This window comes from Hemicordylus capensis, chromosome 4 (assembly GCF_027244095.1).
Source record: "Hemicordylus capensis ecotype Gifberg chromosome 4, rHemCap1.1.pri, whole genome shotgun sequence".
Lineage (NCBI taxonomy): Eukaryota > Metazoa > Chordata > Lepidosauria > Squamata > Cordylidae > Hemicordylus > Hemicordylus capensis.
In genome coordinates, this window is record NC_069660.1 from 19,347,465 (window position 1) to 19,367,167 (window position 19,703).

Genomic DNA, 19,703 nt, shown 5'->3' on the forward strand with positions numbered 1-19,703 from the left:
ATGAAAAGAGTTCTGTGGACTTCACAACCTGGGCTGCAAGAGGAGAGAGTTATGACAGTGGGCGATAAAGTAATTGGCAAGTTGGAACCAAGATGTGGAAAGACTGACAAAGAACATAGTTGGTTAAAATAAAAAGGGTAACTCAGAAGAACAAATGGTGGGCTGGAGTTAAGGAAAGAAGCTGGTGGAAGGATGGCTAGAAGATAAATATAAGATTTAATCCACAGAATTAAAACCCAGTCTGTTGTCAGATGGAGGAACAAGTGTAACCTAAGACTGAAATACCATTGAGAAATTATGTAAATAGTTTATTTTAAATCAATCCCCTTTGGGGAAATAATAAATCCTCTCTACCTTCTGAGTGGACTAACTATTGGTGTTAACTCCCATGCATAGAGCATTTACTACCTACCAAGGGCAGTGAATATTTATTACTGAAGAGATAAATATTACAGTGAAGGTTGTAATGAACAAAGCGTGGCAGTGGATTAAGAAGAAAGAAGGCAGGTTTTGTCATGGGGTGGGGGCAGAACCAGCCCCACCAGGATAGGCCAACCATTAGCCTGGGAGTCTGCCTGCAAAGCATATGCTCTGCCACTGAACTATAGCTCCACCCCCCCCGCCCCCGTATGTAGTGGCAGTCTGGGCTTCTAGATACCTCAGAATGGGAGTGTACCAGAGAATCTGGGCACAATCCAACCCAAATCAAACATCTCTTAAATTTCATGGGTTTTGATAATTAAGCCCATACCAACATCCCTCCTAATGAAATAAATGAGATTTAAAAGAAGTGTTCCCTCTAAGGTGTAGGCATGTGCATCCGCTCACATGTTTTTTTATGTTGGTTCAGTTAATTTTAGATCCCGTTCAGGGTGAATCAGCAAGGCCCCATTCTGAATGCACATGTACACACACATTGCCTTGATACTGCTGCCCAGAAAAAAATTCATTCCACACACACATGAAAAAAATTAGAACACTGCTTAAAAGTACATCATTGATTGGATCATATCTATTATACTTTGAAGAGTTTGTGTGGGTGTGTCTGTGTGAGTTATGCTCCTGGTTATCTACATATAAAAAAACTTTGCACATGTAGTCCTGCCACTGAAAGGACCGGTTGGTGTGGGTGGAGCTTAAATGTATTTTATAGCAGAAATTCTGAATATAATCCTCAGATCAACTGTTCTGAAGTGATTTCTTACAGTCAGAGCAATACTTCAAAATCATCATGCCCCAAAGAAACAGAAACTTTCTCATGTTCAGATTTATCATATATGGTAGTCAAAATAAATGTTTGAAGTTGAAATCCTACAAATTGCAAACTTACAAATATGACAGATAATCATATACTGCTTTTCAACTAAAGTCCCCCAAAGCAGTTTACATAAACATAAATATCTTCCCTTTTCCCAGCACATTAATAAAATATTCTATTACATATGCTGAATTTCTTGAATTTGCCTATAAGTGCAGTCTATGCACAATGACTTTGCCTGGTCAACAATGGGCCTTGCTTGTTTGTCCTTTATAATTAAGGAATGGTCCCCCCACATTCTGACTACCACACAACTGAACTGTGTTCTCCCCCCCCCTTTTATGGCAGAGTAACAAAACATTGGAAAGTGCTGTGTTCATATCCCTGTGGGGATAGCCATACGGATGGGAATGGCTAGCTCAAGTGCACCATGTTCAGGAAATATGAACAGAGGCTTTCCTATGCATTTTTTGTTGCTTATCTTTCTGTTGCAGAAGTGTAAGTTAATTTGTTGAGGGTAAGTAGCACTGTGTCATGTTGCCCAAAATTTCATGCTACACAAGTGGACTGACCTGTGCTGACATAATTAAGTCTGCTTTGGTTAAATATGATTAAAATAAATGGCATTTGAAAGAGGAAATAAGCTGTAATTGAGTCTGTATTTTTTAAAAATAAGCTAGCTTATGCCAACAAGTATAAGTCTTAGTTAACGCCCCCGCCCCCGCAAGAAATAACTCACAAACAGCAGCCTTTAATGAATGGCCTCATCCTGACCATCCTCCAAAGCAACCCTCACTGCAGCTCCAAATGCCTGCTCAACCATGAAATTCATAGTGAACAGACCAAGGTTATACAATCTCCAAGCCTAGCCTACATTGCATTGAGATAAAAAATGTGGTGAGCAAAAGGAAGACAGTCTTCTCAGGTGCCCGGCTAAGGGACTGTTTAGAACCTTGCTTAAGCTCAAAACAATAATAAAAGAATAATAACGAAGTACTGTATTCAGTGAAAGCTTAAATATATACAGTGATAACTATCATATGACCAAACTAAACGGCAGTGGCAGAATTTCTGATTTCTGCTCTCATTCACACAGGGAAATAATGCTTGTACTGCAGGGGTGGTGTTTTTTGGGGGGATGGGATTGGCAGTGGTGGAGAACAACTAGTTTTATAATAAAGGGAAAGTCATAAATAGTCATATAAACTTGGAACAAAAAGCAGCAAACCACGGCTTGTTCGCACTAAACATTGAGTAAAAAAAATCAGAGTGCATAAGAGGTCTTAGTGGGCTTGAAAAGAGAGTTTTGTGTTGGAACCCTTTGAAAGTCAGGCAGGGAAGAATAGCCTATGCATTCTGTCAAAGCTTCCTCCAGCACTGCTGTTTTGGCATATATCTCTGTAAAGAAATGCAGGTCCCCTATGAGAAATAATTCTAGAGCAGTAGCTGTGTTTCGTCTGTGTTAGCAAAATCAACAAGAGTCCATGACAGCTAACAGTTAGTGGGCAAGCTTTGGACAACCATGAAATAAAGTGATTGTCCTTTAGGTATTGATGGTGGTATTTACTATGCACCACTAAGAGACCTTAAAGGCCAGGTTGAAGACAGATCATTCTGGAGAGAATCTATCTATGTGGTCACTAAGAGTCAACACCGACTTGATGGCACTTAAGCAAGTAATCAGTCAATTTACTATGCTGTTTATCTCCTTAGGTGCTATTTCAGTGTGGGTCATGGTGACTTTTATCTTGTACACATCTGGGCTCTACATAGGAATGTGACACATCTTCTGCTATCCCTTATACTTTATGCCCATCTGGTCCCATGATCTGAATTTAACATTTACTTCTCTATACTTATTCCGAAGTAAATTTGAGTTCAGGACAGCTTATTCCCAAATACATGGTATCTAAAGGCTGCACTTCTATTTCACCTCTGACAATTTGATGAATCTTTAAAGTGCAATGGGGCCTTGCTTCTTTTTCAATATACAAGCTGCATTTAAGAATAACTTTACTAGTCAACTACATACAACCACTAAAAATCCATTACAAGAATACATATTGCATAAATAGTTAAGCACTACTAAAATATACAGCAGTTTTCAAACCACTTCATGCTTCTCATCCCACTGGAGCTCCATTAAGATATTTGATTTACTCTAAAAGATGGTTTGAAGTCTACAACTTATAAAGGGCAATCCTGACTTAACCGAAGTAATTTGAAAATTCACTCCTTGACTTCAGTGGTGAAAGGAAGGCCCCTTAACCCTACAATAATACTGTAGGTGCATCTTATGAAGACTGTTTTAACAGTAGGTTCAGGACAGACAAAAGGAAGTATCTCTTCACACAACACATAATTTGTTACATTCACTAACACAAGAGATTGTGATGGCTGCTAGCTTAGATGGCTTTAAAAATAAATTAGTGGGTGATAGGTCTATCAGAACTATAAGCCATCACAGCCAAATGGAAACTCAGAAGAAATAGGCCTCTAAGTACTAAGTGATGGGGAAGTTGTTGGCATTGGCTAATATGTCCCGCAGCTGCAGGGCTCTAACCAATATGGCGCTGCTGCAGCGCAAGAGGGCTGTTCCAGTACAATTTACCCTTTCACAGTTGCAGGTTGTGCATCACTTGCATTGGGAATAATGCAAATAGTATGCAGCCTGCCCTCTTGGGCAGCAGTGTCGACATGTGTTAGAGGCCCGCAGTAGCACAAACACAAACAGGAGAATGAATCCTGATGAAAACAGCTACACAGATTTGAATATCTTGTGTGGCAATTAACAAATTTCCATGTCCAATGAATCTAAGAGGATGGCTGACCAATGATGCAATGAGGCATTGGCTGAGCAATGATGCATCACTTGAGCAATGAATACAATTGTGCTAGTGCAAGAAGTTTAAGTAGCTGTGCTAAGTCACAGGGATTTTTGGAATTGTGCTCTTGTGCAAAGGTTCCTTGCAAAACAGGAGGCATGCCACAGGTTGTGTTACACTAGTGTGGGATGCAAGATTTAGGCTTAGTGTAACAGTCTTGTGCTAGCACAACAGTCTTGCTCAAGTGCAGCATTAGAGTGGTGTTTGGACAAGAGAAGCAATAAATACTGATACTTCGTTACCCTGATTCAACCAAGGGATGTATATACAGACCATCTGCACCCACACTGTGGTGATCATCTAGGTCCCACTCAAGAGGCTGGATGTGTCTTTTGATGCAGATGAAAATGTCTGTCTCCCCGCAAAATCAATAATTGTTGCTTGTTATGACAAGAACAGAACTGTGGTCTTAATGTTTATTGCTGTCTGAGCTGTTGTGAAATCTCTTGTGATCTGATTCACTAACATAAATGCTTTATCCAGAAGCTCTTGGGTATGTCCTTTCAATTCATACATCCAATAAGAATACTGGTATGCTTATAATTTTTTTCTGTTTGAATTGCCGTAATAGTCAAGGCCACTAATTCAGAAGTGGCACAAACTGCTTTGATTCTTTGACGTTAATTTAAACAAAGCTGTATGCAGGACAATTTGTTCCAGAATATAGATTTTGGAGTCTTGATTTAAAGGGAGGGGGATGCTGTTGCATTCAATATACTGTAATGATATTAAGCATTCTTTCAGAAAAGCAGGTGAGTCCAGCACCATATTGGTAGTAGCCAGCATGCTTTTAAGGGTAATGTCCCAACATCATCATTTTAAATATTTTCCGTTTCCTCTTTGCTCTTTTCTTCTTCTTCTTCTACCTCCTCATATTCTTCTACATCTGCTGTGGCATCTTGGTACTGCTGGTACTCGGACACCAAGTCATTAGTGTTGCCTTCTGCTTCAGAAAACTCCATCACATCCATCCCTTCTCCAGTATACCAGTGGAGAAAGGCCTTCCTCCTGAACATTGCTGAGAACTGCTCAGAGACCCTACTGAAGAGCTGCTGTATGGCTGTGTTATTGCCAATGAAGGTGGCAGCCATCTTCAGCCCACAAGGTGGGATGTCGCATACGGCCACTTTGACATTGTTGGGAATCCATTCCACAAAGTGGCTGCTGTTCTTGGTCTGTATGGACAACAGCTGTTCATCAACTTCCCTGGTAGACATTCGGCCTCTGAAGATGCACGCCACAGTCAAATACCGCCCTTGCCGTGGGTCGCAGGCTGCCATCATGTTACGTGCATCAAACATCTGTTGGGTAAGCTCTGGAACTGAGAGAGCTCTATACTGTTGACTGCCTCGGGCTGTTAATGGAGCAAAGCCCGGCATGAAGAAGTGGAGTCGAGGGAAAGGCACCATGTTGACTGCTAGCTTCCTCAAGTCAGCATTGAGCTGGCCAGGAAAGCGGAGCGAGGTGGTGACACCACTCATAGTGAGGGACACCAAATGGTTGAGGTCCCCATAAGTTGGAGTGGGAAGCTTCAGAGTTCTAAAGCATATGTCGTACAAAGCTTCATTATCAATGCAAAAGGTCTCATCTGAGTTCTCTATCAGCTGGTGAACCGATAAGACGGCATTGTATGGCTCCACAACAGTGTCTGATACTTTGGGTGATGGTACTATGCTGAAGGTGTTCATGATCCTGTCGGGGTATTCTTCTTTGATCTTGTTGATCAGGAGAGTGCCCATTCCAGACCCTGTTCCACCACCAAGGGAGTGGACGAGTTGAAAGCCCTGGAGACAGTCGCAGCCCTCACACTCATTCCTCACAACATCCATTACGCTGTCAATCAACTCAGCGCCTTCAGTATAATGACCTTTCGCCCAGTTGTTACCAGCACCAGAATTCCCTGTAAACATAGTTGTAAGAAAAAGGCTACATGTAAGAGAAAACTTTCCTGAGATGCCAAACAGGAATGTCTGATAGGAGATTAGGAACATAGGAACATAGGAAACTGCCATATACTGAGTCAGACCATTGGTCTATCTAGCTCAGTATTGTCTTCACAGACTGGCGGCGGCTTCTCCAAGGTTGCAGGCAGGAATCTCTCTCAGCCCTATCTTGGAGAAACCAGGGAGGGAACTTGGAACCTTCTGCTCTTCCCAGAGTGGCTTCATCCCCTGAGGGGAATATCTTGCAGTGCTAACACATCAAGTCTCCCATTCATATGCAACCAGGCCAGACCCTGCTTAGCTATGGGGACAAGTCATGCTTGCTACCACAAGACCAGCTCTCCTCCCTGCGGTGTGTGTGTGTGTGTGGCGGCGGTGGGGTGGGGTTGCCTTGTCTTGTAATGCAGCACAGCAATCAGTCTTTTGGATCCAGTGGGGCTGGAAAAATATTGATTCATCGTAGGGAGGTCCTGCAAACAATTTCTGCATTATCCCTGCTAACTGAGCAGAGGCACCTTTTAAAAGTGGTGATTCTAGTTATTTACCAGGAGGAGAGCAACTGACCCAGCACAGTACTTCTAGTGGCTGTTGCTGATGTTTCCTTTTTAGATTGTGAACCCTTTGGGGATAGGGAGCCATTTCATTTATTTATTGATATCTATGTAAACTGCTTTGGGAACTTTGGCTGAAAAGCGGCATATAGTATAAATATTTTGTCGTATTCGTATTGGGCCCCACAAAAGTTAGAGACAGCCCTTGACAATTTATATGAAAGTATAAATTTCATATATACATCCACATGCAAAAAGAAATGAGTTCATTAAAAAAAGGCAGGGCGGGGGATGGGCTTGTTACTGACATTCTATTAGTCAAAAAATCTGCACTAAGCAAACGGGACAACTTATGTCAACATCTGTTAGAGATGTGTGCTACTGAGTAATCATCCAGGTTATCAAGATAGATCCTGTGTAAACCAGTATATTATATGTTTAGAAACCTCTGCTAGCATAGCATATAAGAAATCTGCAGAAAGATCATCTCTAGGCTGGTTATCTCCTTATAGGATTTGGAAATCTAAACTAATATATTTACAAATGTTGCAATACAAGTTAGGCCACTACAATCGTTTCAGATTTTGCAGAGATTCGGATATTTCGTCACAAAGTGCAAAAAAGATTTGTTGCAAAAGCTGCATAGAGGATGGGAAAGTCATTTGGGGACTGGAACTTGTGGTGAGAGAAGACATTTCCACTGTGGTTACCGGATGCCCTCAAAAATGCTTCTACCTTCAACATGTTAGCAAAAACTTCCCCTTTTCTCTGTAATCATGAGTATTAGAAACCATTTGCTGTTTTTAAAAGGAAGGTCTGATCCTCAGGGTTGTGAAGCAGTGACTGGAGGGGCTAGAGGCTTCACACAATATAGGCATGCTGCTGATTGTGAGAACCTGAATCTATTACATTCTATTCATACTATTATTAACACATCACACACATACCATGGATAAAGTTATCAGGTCGAAAGAGTGGGCCTATTTTGCTGGATCGTACACTGTCCATTGTGCCGGGCTCCAGGTCTACTAGGATAGCGCGAGGAACATATTTATGGGCTACAGAGGGGGGGGAAGACAGTTTAAAGTCAGATATTTAAAGCAAATAGCATTAGATCCATCAGTTTCTTCTTGATAACCCACTTCCTTAGTCTACTTGTCTCAATTTAAAAAATAATACTACACTTCATCGAAAAGCAGAACAAAAATAGCAGTAGCAACAGTTAATATTCTATATTTTCTAAATATGGAGGGACAACCATTATCATCTCCTCTTTATCCCAGAAATTCTGGATGCAGTCTGAGATCAGTGCCTAGCATCTAGTCTGCTTAGCAACTCCGATGCTCCATTTTTATACTTTTATAAACAGCTCGACTTTTGAGCTATTGCACCATGTTCAACTCTGCCCCCCTCGCCCGGCCCCATTTTTCCTTCTCTTTGACATTCAGTCTGATTAAGAGTTCTGGAAAACTTAAAAGGTGATTGAAGATTTTGTGTCATTTTGGTTGGTCCTATAGGACTATCAGAACTAGGTTAAATCACTTGATTGTAATATAGCAACTTGCCATTATACTAAACCCACCAAGTAACAGAAAAACATATTTTGTACATTGAACATTAAAAATAATTGCAAACCATTACAAAAGTAAAAAATCATGATGCTGGGGAAATACCAGTGTCTTTATGATGGTCCACAATAATTCATAACATTTCCTTTAGCCTTAGAACATAGAAACCGAACTAAAGCAAAAAATGCCGCTGTCCTAAATGCACTACACTTTACAATATCCTTTAGATAAAACAACTCATACTGGGGCTAATATCCCATTGTTGAACCTAACTATGGATGGATCTACTTGGCACAGAGGTCTTTGTACATTACACATTCAAAAATAAAATGAGTAAGATTGTCAAAAGACTAGAGATTGCAAAAGCAGACTCTGTTTCTTCTAGTAATATTCTTAATTCAGCCATCCCATTTTGCAAGAGGAAGACTGTTCAATTAAGCTTCAGAAAAGCCTGTTCTTAACTTCACATCAGCTAGCTCTCTTACATAAGTAGATGTAGCATAGATGGGTGGAGAAATTATACATAAATGGCTTTGATTTGCGTTATCTCATAGCCTAAAGACAGTAAAAAGGGTGTGTTGGTCCTAGTAGAGATACTACTAGATATGTCACTTTTGGATTATGGCAATTTAGAATGCTAATAGATGTAGATGGCATCTAAAAGACAGCAGCACAAACATGACCTGGTTAACTGATAGATTTGCTATGCTAGAAGAGAAAGCTTGCAGGCTGAGGGCCATAAACTAATAGGTTTGCTAAGAGTAAACTGCAGGCCATTGGGCTCCAAATCAAAGCTTTGGTATCATTCAGAACTCCACAGGGCTTTAATGTACATGTTCAGCAAGAGCTGTGCACTAGCAGATACTGGCTGACGTCCTGTATTATGATTACTCAGTAGTACTCTAAAGTAGAGTAACTCTAGAGTACTCTAGAGTTACTCTAAAAGACTACTAAATTTCAGTAGGGTTTCCTTGGATAAACTTAGTCAGGTTGTCAGCCACTGACCCCATTATCTTCACTCAAGAAATGCTCAACACAGTTCTTATAAGGGACTCTTATATCCTTAAAAGGGGTTTAGACAAATTCATGGAAGACAGGTCTATCAATGGCTACTAGTCTGAGGGCTATAGGCTACCTCCAGCCTAAGAGGCAAGATGCCTCTAAATAATACCAATTGCCGGCGAGCAACAGCAGGAGAGAGGGCATGCCCTCACATCTTGCCTGTGGGCTTCTCGGAGGCATCTGGTGGGCCACTGTGTGAAACGGGATTCTGGACTAGATAGGCCTTGGGCCTATCCAGCAGGGCTGTTCTTATGTTCTTACTAGCCACCACTGGACAAGGGAAGACAAACATCCCGCGGTCTATGGGCTGCCACATAGCACTCCCTCACCTCTCCCCCAGGGCACCCCCTCTCCCCACTCCTGCTGTGTAGAGCTAGTGAACAAAGCACTTGCCTCCTGGAAACGTGAGTTTGCTGGCTGGGTGCTTCTTTCCCTTGCTTGGAGCAAGGGGGAGTGAGAAAGCATCCTGCTGGCCAACGAAGTGGAATTGCTGACCGGGAGTGGGCAAGAGGCTGTGTGTCCCCGCTTCCTGGTGTTGGCCACACACCTGTACCTGCGTGCGTCTGACGCTGTTGCTGGGGCATGGCTAGTTGGAGCGAGTTGCAGTCTGTTCCTGGGCCACCACCGAGCCTGTTACAGCCCTGGCTAGCTCTATGCTGGTTTTGACCTTTAAAGCCCTGAACATTTGGGGGCCTGGATTAGGGGACTTGTGTGAAGCCCCTTGTGTAAAAGGGCCTCCGAACAGGTCCGTGCACATCCCTAATAATCAGCCATCTCCATAAACAATTCATGGATAGATATAACAAACGTGTATCTGCATGTGATCTCCTCTGGAGCCTAGACGATGAACCAGATACAGTCCACAGATAGCTTGTGCTTCCCCTCACCCTCCCAAATCGCCCTTAAATTTTTTTGCAGTGAGTTGTTAACAATTTATTGCTGTCAGAAGAAATCTATTGTGTGCTGCTGTTCTCATATATCCAACAATTACATTAGTTGTGGGTGTCAGTGGAATTTTTCTCTGTTTAAAATTAAAAATTATGCTAACTTTGAGGGGGGTTTTTTGGTCTATGAAAGAAATTTAGGCTTTGCTTAAATTTACATTCTACTAAAAATCCAGTTTTTCCAATAATTGAATAATTAAACGATTTAAATTCACTAATTACATTATTATCCTAGCCTATGGGTACCAGAAGCCATTTGCAATCCCAAAAGGCTCAGATTATAGACCTATTCAGACATTATGTTGAAAACTTGTACAAGTGTACAGTGTACACAGGCAGGGGCGTAACGAGGCTGGAGTGGGCCCAGAGACAAAATTTTAAGATGGGCCCCTCGCTGATACACACACACTCACTTCACATGTGACTTGCCTCTGGGGAGACCCTCGAGGCGTGGGGGCCCCCAGGCAGCAGCCTCCCCTTGCCTAATGGTAGTTACACCCCTGTACACAGGTACAGATCTGCACACAGGTACAGTTATCCACATGTTATGCTGAACACAGGTACAGCAGTACATTTCCTATATGTGCCATGCATTTGAGGGACCTGTACCCAAGTTCACCTCTAAAATGATCACAGGTACAGTCATTTACACACATAATGTCTGAATAGGGCTTAGATCTTTTGCAGAGCCAGCTATAGTATTAGGATAGCAAGATTTCAGGCAGCACAGAGGACTGCTGATGAAGAAAAGTTCTACCTTGCCAATGCAATCAAGCAGAAGTAATCACGTGACCTGACCACTTTTGCACTTTGTCTTTGACACGGCAATCCATCCATCCATCCAATCCTTATACACAGTTAAGAAATGTATAGATTTCATGAAAATGGAAGACGACAAGGCATTTTCTGTGTTTATGCTTTGAAAATGCACTTATAACCTAATTTCCCCTCTTGGGAACCAACACCTCTAGGTACTCACAATAGGCTTCATTGAAATACACATTAATTCTTTCCAGCTGCAGTGATGAGTCACCACAATAGTTTCCAGTGCTGTCAATTCCCTGCTCCTCACTTATGACTTCCCAGAACTACAAGAGAGAGAGAAAATTAAAGAGAGTAATACAGTATAACCTTCTTCCTGATCTTTTTCACGGGGGAGGAGGTCTGTCTGTGGCATTTATATCCCACCTTTCATCTATGGAACGTAAGCCATACATGGGATTCTCTTAGTCAGCCAGCCAGCCAGCCACTGACCAGACTCAATTTTGCTTAGGTTTAGAAAGGTGACTGTATCTGTTAGAGTTTGTTGATTTTTACCCACAATAGGTAAAACAGCAGAGCACTAAGGAATGAGCACACACTGCAGTTGCAGAGTAGGTAGCAGGGGATGGTTTGGATATTGCAGCTATTTAGAGAAAACACATGGAGATCCTTCTGTGACTAAACACTAAACATTTATTGGTTAAATACACTTAGACAGGAAAGACCTATATCTAATCGAAAGGACTACATAGTGGATAGGTAAGGAGAGAGAGAGAGAGAGGTTTCCATCTGTTCTCTAGGAGGAAAGGAAGGATTGTGACTCAGCACAGGAATGCTGCAGAGTCAGTTCAGGGGTCATAGAGTAGGGACAGATAGGGAGACCCTGACTCACTATCTCTACTCCCAATGCCCCTAGTGATCATTAGGACAGTTGGTGCAAAAGGTCGATGCACTGGAAGTTCATCTCCAATAGTATCATCTGCCTTCAGACTATGCAATGGAAAGTTTGACTAAGGGCTATCCTGCCCTCCAGCTCTAAGCAGGTGTTGTCAATTGGGAAGAGTCAGGCCAGTGAAAATAATGTATATAATACATTTCAGGTTTAAGGCATCTTGCAGATCTACTGTGTCTCACATCAACTCTGTGAGGCAGGCCATTATGTGAGCCAGTGTGGTGTAGAGGTTAGAGTACTGGACTAGGACCGGGGAGACCTGAGTTCAAATCCCCATTCAGCCATGATACTTGCTGGGTGACTTTGGGCCAGTCACTTCTCTCTCAGCCTAACCTACTTCACAGGGTTGTTGTGAGGAGAAACCTAAGTATGTAGTACACCGCTCTGGGCTCCTTGGAGGAAGAGCAGAATATAAATGTAAAATAAATTTTTAAAAAGTTATTCCTAGAGTACAAATAGAAAACAGAAGATGAGAGCTAGTGAGCTTTCCAAGGCTGTGCAATAAGTTCATTGGTGAGCAGGCATTTGAACTCAGGTCACCTCAAAACCAATACAAAAGGCTATACAATGGAAGAACAAACAAAAGTTCAAAACATACACACAGATCAACAGCTACCTATCCATGCACTTTTCTGAAATGACAAGCTTGCTCCTTAGTGCAAATTAGCAGCTTTCTCACCCAACACACAAATAATCTTAAATGGCTATTATTCCTTCTAGAAGGCATGTTCTGCTTCAGAAATGGGAAAAGCTAATTTGCTGGTTCCTGTGCAGTAGTAGTTTTTATATTGAATATTTACAGGAGTGGCCTTTCACGAGGCAAGGTGAGGCAGCTGCCTCAGGCGGCAGGTTTTTGGGGTGCAGCAGGGTGGTAAAATGCCACCACTACCTTTGCCGTTGGAGCAGCTCTTCAGGGCCAATCATACCTTTGCAAGTTTTTCAAGGAGCACCTCCCCTCACACTCTTTGCAAAGTTTGCAAGAAGCACAGGACAGAAAAGGATGCTGCTGACATTTCCTCTTTCCTGCCCTTGCACCACTTTCAAAGCTTGCAGCTTGCAGGGTTGTGGGGCAAGGTAGCATCTTGTGCCTTGCCTAAGCTGCTGCAATACCTTGGGCCATTCCTGAATAATTATATACTGCTTTTCCACAAGTTTTCAAAGCAGTTTATATAGCAAAAGGAATGAGAAGACAGTTCACCAGGCCTGGATTGTGACATGCTGAGGCCCTAGCTATGTCAAGCTTAAAAGGCCCCATAGCATTAAAATAAATGATTTTAACCAAAAGCACAATGAAGATAGAAATAATGAAACTTTTTTTTTATTTTGCAAAGATGCAACAAAAATTAACCATCTAACAAAAAAAAGTTATCTTGCAACAAGCCTATTAAGTGAAAAGTTTTTGTTAGCGAGGTTTCTTATATTATTATTCAGAGGCCCCTCATAATGTGAGATCCTAAGCCAGGCATGGGCAAATTTGGCTGTCCAGATGTAGTTGAACTGCAACTCCCATCACCCCTCAGCCTATTGTGAGGGTGCCCGAAATTGCCCAAATTTGTAGCTTACTTAGCTTGTGCCTAAATCCAACACTGCCTCTATCCCAAAGGAGCTCATAATGGAAGAAGTAACACAAGGGAGACAGCCTAATCCTCTTGGTGCTCTCCAGCATCTGTTTTTCAGAGGCATTCAGAGGAATACTGCCTCTAACTATGGAGATTCTGTCTACGGTCTATGAAGGAATACGATGCAACAACATTGTTAAAGCTAAGCATGCTTGGGTTGCGTCAGTGCCTGGGTGGGAGATTGCCTGGGAAGCCCATGTCTGCTGCCTTGAACTCTAAGGTAGAAGAAAGGCAGGATATACATGTAATAAAAATGAATAAATACAACTAAATACAACACAAATAAATATGTTGTGACCAATAGCCATTGAGTTAAACCCCTTGCACCTCTCCACCTCCATGAATTTGTCTAATTCCCTTTAAAGCCATCAAAGCGAGCCACCATCACCACATCTAGTGCCAGTGAATTCCATAAATTAATTGTGCATGATAGGAAGAAGTCCTCTATTTGTTTCTCCTGAATCTACAGACATTTTACTGGATGGCCCTGAGTTGTAGTGATATGGTGGAGAAAGAGAAAATTCTCTCTCTCTCTCACTCTCTCGCTCCCCACTTTCTCAATACTATTCCTAATTTCATAAATCTCTACCCTGAATGTGTCAGCCCAGTCCTCTCTCTTGTTCCTTACTAAATAGCCTCAAATGCTTTAGCCTTTCCTCTTAAGGAAGGTGCTGCAACATCCTGATCACAATGATTTCCCTTTTCAGCATTAGGGCTTTTTTTTTTTTTTTTAATGTGCAACCAGACACAAAATGTGCAGGTCCCCTGCCCTCCAAGAGTGCAGTTCTAAAAGAACATTTGTGCAGATTAAAGTTTTAAGTCATGCAAAATGTTGTAAAAAATAAAGGATAACATAGTAGTTGATATAAAGGCAACACAATACACATATTAAGATAACTCTCTATTTCTCCTTCATTTATTGCGTAAAAAAGACAAATATCCATCCAAAAACAAACAAACGTTTCAACATCTATGCATCAGTGTTCTTCCTCCTCCTTCTGTGGATCACAATCTTATATTATTCTCCTATAATTACATACAACTGGGCAGCAATTTCTTAAGTAGCAAATAGATTAGGAAGGGGGGGAGGGAAGCATGGAGCCGTTCAAAGACGTACAGCTGAGTTATCTACATTTCTCCACACACCCTTTAACAACCAACTTCACAGTCTATATCTCCCCATTTCATTCCACATCCTTTAGTAACCAATATACTTCACAGTCTCTTTAAGCTCTTCCTTACCATTTACACTGGATTTTAATTTATCTATGTATATCTCTTCCCTAATTTTTCTTTGCACCAAGCACAGCTCCACCTCAAGCACATTTACTGTTATGGGCATTGTTATTCCATTGTGTTGTGTCTTGTTTTAACATATGCACTGCGCATGGTCTCTCTCTGTGAGTGTATTTCGCATCTGCTACATGTCCTTCAAACCTAGTGATCAGCTCTCTTCCGGTTTCTCCTATATAGAACTATAGAACTCCTCACTCTTTTACATGATATTTTATACACTGCTCCTTTCAATTTGCAGTTCCCCTCCCCTTTTTCACAAACTGGACCCTCTGTCATTTCACACTGCCTGTCATATAACCTTGTTCTCACAAGTTGTTGTTTCAATGTCTTAGCTGAAAGAACTACTACATTAGCTTGCATGTCATATCTATGTAAAGTTCTCTGACAATGTGTAATAAAGTTATCAGATATATAAATGGAATCTTCAAGACAGGTAAACCGGGTACATATTGAATTCCTCTCATTCTTCTTAGAGGAAATCTATATCCATTGCTTTGTCCCAAATCTATAGCCTTAAAGAGACTGTGAAGTATATTAGTTACTAAAAGATGTGGAATGAAATGGAGAGATAGAGACTGCCAAGTTGCTTGTTAAGGGGTGTGTGGTGAAATGCAGATAACTCAGCTGTATGTCTTTGAACGGCTCCATGCTTCCCTTTCCCCCCCTTCCTAACCTATTTGCTACTTAAGAAATTGCTGTCCAGTTGTGTGTAATTATAGGAGAATAATATAAGATTGTGATCCACAGAAGGAGGAGGAGGAACATTGATGCTAACATATAGATGTTGAAACATTTGTTTTTACAACGGACTGATATTTGACTTTTTTACACAATAAATGAAGGACCTGAAGGAGTAACTGATAACAATGAGAAAAGTAATGTGAGTACGCCAGGCTCCTCTAGAGCCCAGACTGCATCCAAGTGTACCCATTTCTCTGCCCGCTGCCAAAGATACTTCCTGCAGACTCCACTGCTACTTCCCATAAAGTCTTCACCAATGCATGCTACACTCTTTTGCCATGGTGCTGTCAAATTTATTGTTCTGAGGATTTTCTCCAATTTGTGTAGGCTTCTAATAGGGATGTGCATGAATCACATTTTGAGATGCGATTTGGAACTCATCTCCTGCCCCTTTAAAATGGAGGAGAGCAGGTGCATACCTGCTCCTCCGCTGCTCACCGCTACTCAGTTTATCTCTGATTGCAGCAGTAGTGACTTGCACTTTCTGTTCTAGCACTGCCTTACAGGAAACCCGTTCTTTTACACATCCTGACAGCTTCCTTGAATTTACTTGTCAACCACGCTAACATCCTCCCGGACTTGGTGGTACCTTTTCTCCTTTTTGATATACATTATAACAGGGCTTCTATTATTATGGATTTAAATAAACTCCATGCATTCCGGAGCAAAATGACTCTCTTGATTTTCCCTCTCCATTTTATTTTCACCAAACTCCTCACTTTAGATAAGTTTCCTCTTCTGGTCACTGTTTCCCAAAGGTTCCACACGACCCTAACATCACGCACCAGGTCTTGGGCACCACTCAAGATTAAGTCCAAGGTTGTCTTCTCTCTGGTTGGTTCCATGACCAACTGTTCTAGGGCACAGGCATTCAGCATATCCAGAAATTCGGCCTCTTTGTCATTACTTGAATGTGAATTTACCCCATCTATGTGTGGGTCATTGAAATCAGCTCTGTCTCTCTTTGATGCCTCCCTGATTTCCTTCTGTAACTCCCAGTCACTGTCAGCGTTTTGATCAGGAGGGTGATAGCTGAACACAAAGGATGCGTGCACGGACAAGGAAAATGCACAAGTGTGTGTTGTTCTGGCACAGGCGACATGCACAAATTACACTCAAATACCATTGTGAAGTTCTGGGTTTTCCTTTAAAAGAAACCTTGCTGCACCTTTTCCAGCCCTGTGATATTATTTTTCAGATGGGGCAACCAGAACTATACATAAGTGGTATACATATTTTCTACTTGCACCAATGCGTCCCCTTGTAGGGAAAACATGAAGCCCTGAATGAGGGATGTGGTAACTGCTAGGCAGATCTTTAGGAACATAGGAACATAGGAAGCTGCCATATACTGTGTCAGACCATTGGCCCATCTAGCTCAGTATTGTCTACACAGACTGGCAGCAGCTTCTCCAAGGTTGTAGGCAGGAGCCTCTCTCAGCCCTATCTTGGAGATGCCAGGGAGGGAACTTGGAACCTAGATGCTCTTCCCAGAGTGGCTCCATCCCCTGAGGGGAATATCTTACAGTGCTCACACGTCTAGTCTCCCATTCATATACAACCAGGGCAGAACCTGCTTAGCTAAGGGGACAAGTCAAGCTTGCTACCACAAGACCAGCTCTCCTCCCACTTTCACTGAACACAAAGAGAGGTACAGTCTTGAAGGTACTGACTTGAAGATCAGCTTGCAGAACTGGATTCTTAACACAAACCCCAAACAACAGAGTGCCTATCTTGCATCTCCACTTTTGACATCCAGCCCTTAAAGAGACGTGCAGCCTCTTTATCTGGGATTGCAAGTGGGTGAATGTAGTCACACCCTGTTTCTGCAGCCCTTAGTGTTCTAATGTTAAAGGCCTCTTGCCTTCATTTCACAATCCATTGATGTTTCTGTTTACATTAGCCCTCCACCCCATCTTAAGTGTGAGCCATAATCACCTTGCTGCATCAGACTGAAGTTCCCAACAGCCGCTGGCCAGATGCCTTTAAAACCGGGGTGGGCAAACTTGGCCCTCCAGCTATTATTGAACTACAACCACAGTGGCTGTGGATGATGGGAGTTGTAGTTCAACAACAACTGGTGGGCCATGTTTGCCCAGCCCTGCTTTAGAAGCTGTAAAGGTGGTGGCCACTGGCCACCCCGTTAGCCAACACCCCTGTGTTGGCCAATCTGAATAGCATGATGGGGTATTCAGAGATATGCTGTTTCTGGACAGCATTCATAAAGTTCAATTTAGCTATTATACCTTCTAGACCAGCGTTTCTCAACATGTGGGTCCCCAGATGTTATTGGACTTCAACTCCCATAATCCCCAGCCCCAGTGGCCTTTGGTTGGGAATTATGGGAGTTGAAGTCCAATTACATCTGGGGACCCACACATTGAGAAACCCTGTTCTAGACAAAGCAGACCTGTCCTCCAGGTAAAACCACCGTTTACTTCCCTGTTAAGTATTCTAAGGACTGCAGCCTTGGTATGCAATTCTATATTGCTATTTTCCACCAGCAATATTCCAAACAACAGTTCCTAAGGATTAGATGGGTAAAAAAAATGCGATCAAGCCGTTTGTTTATCTTGCTGACCTCTTCTTCCCCAAGGTGTCCTATTCCCAAGCAAATCATGTGAGAGAAATGTAGCGTGCAGACTATTTCTCATCCATTTCCTTTGCTAAATCTTGGGTTTGTTATGTGAACTCATTCATCCTTTTTCAGATGAGAACATATGGAGACTACTTCCACAAAACCAGGATTTCTCTTTGAAAGGATGGATAGTGATCAGCATCAGTGGTAATATTATAGTGCACTTCAATAGGATCACAGATATCACCTGTAAGCCAGCTAGTAGATTCATTCTTGGCAGTTTTGTGAGGCTGAGTTATATAGTTGCCTACACACAATCCAGTGATCTGAAAGGGGGATTTATAGTCCAGGTTTGCAGAGAACTTGCAACTCTGAATGCCAAAGTAAATTTGAATTGAATGTTGCTATTGCTATTAGCTGAGATGCTGCATCCTTGTTAGATTTTGTATTCACTCAATGAACATTCTCAGTATTCTTCTATTAAGACATCTCTCTCTACACTTACCATTTCCCCAGCCTGTTTTACTACAAGGTACTTGAAGCTTAACTTTTTTTCCCATTGATAGTGCACATGGAAAAATTTTGGTAGAATTTTGATTCCAAGTTGTCCACATTCCCATTAAAGTCACTTATTAGGAACAGTCTTTAAATTGTCTTCAAGAAGCATTATTAAAAGCATTCCCTACCTTAGCTCCAATTTGGTTTCCACACTGTCCGATCTGAAGGTGCACAATTTCACGCATTTTGGAGAGGGTTCAGCAACGAGAGTTGCTTCCAGTTTCCCCTGGTGTATGTTCTGGAACAAGTAATCAATTGCTCCCACAATGTCAGCTGTAGCTGCTCTTATCATTTGCAAAATGTGGCTTCTATAGTGATGCCCATGTCACTCCAAAAGCAAAGGGCGTTTCTGGTGCCTCCCATTCTGCTGAGTAACTATCCCTCTAATATTGCATTCACAAGATACTCTCAAACAGGGGGACGCTTCCAAAACTCTGAAGGCTTCTTTTAGAGATTCGCATTTGTGCAAGCAGATCAGAATCTCATGAACACAAATACTGTGTCTACCCATTGTTCTCTGTCCACTATTTGCATGCTTTGTCTTTGCTCTCTAAACTGCACTGCCCATCAAATTTCTGCATTTAAATCTAAGTTTGGGGTGCTACAAGAGAACCAGAAAGTTACAATTCTCCCCATCCCAAGGGCCTGAAATAGTAGGGCAAAGACATACATGAATGGCTTTCCACCATTGGTTCTGTGTAGACTTGAGCAGATCATGTGACTTTCAGCTTCCAGATCCTATTGGAGCCCTGCTGAATCTGATCAGAGGTCCATCGACCCAGCATTCTTTTTGTGGTTGCAGCCCTCCAGATGCTTCTGAAAGTCTGAGCATGAACACAGTCAAATCATCGGTCCATCTAGCTCAGCATCGTCTATATCAGGGATAGAACCTATATCAGGGATAGAGCCCTATGGCTCATGTACATACCAAATTTACAGTACATGGGGGGCAGTTCTAAGGGACTGAAAACTCAAAGGGTATCTCT

The 19,703-nt window shown here is 42.0% G+C and overlaps 1 protein-coding gene across 2 annotated transcripts; it reads right to left on the bottom strand.

The window, feature by feature from the left end:
- Positions 1-1,252: 1,252 nt before the first annotated feature.
- Positions 1,253-18,978, bottom strand: TUBB1 (tubulin beta 1 class VI). 2 transcript variants are annotated; one of them, XM_053246916.1, is made up of 4 exons: positions 18,846-18,978; positions 11,191-11,299; positions 7,585-7,695; positions 1,253-6,043 (listed from the first exon to the last, which is right to left on the bottom strand). In XM_053246916.1, the coding sequence occupies exons 1-4, from the start codon at positions 18,900-18,902 to the stop codon at positions 4,962-4,964; spliced, it is 1,359 nt and encodes a 452-aa protein (XP_053102891.1). In that variant the 5' UTR covers positions 18,903-18,978; the 3' UTR covers positions 1,253-4,961. The 2 variants fall into 2 exon arrangements, with proteins under 2 accessions (XP_053102891.1, XP_053102892.1); XM_053246917.1 differs by lacking the exons at positions 7,585-7,695; positions 11,191-11,299 and having other exon boundaries at positions 18,846-18,861.
- Positions 18,979-19,703: the final 725 nt, after the last annotated feature.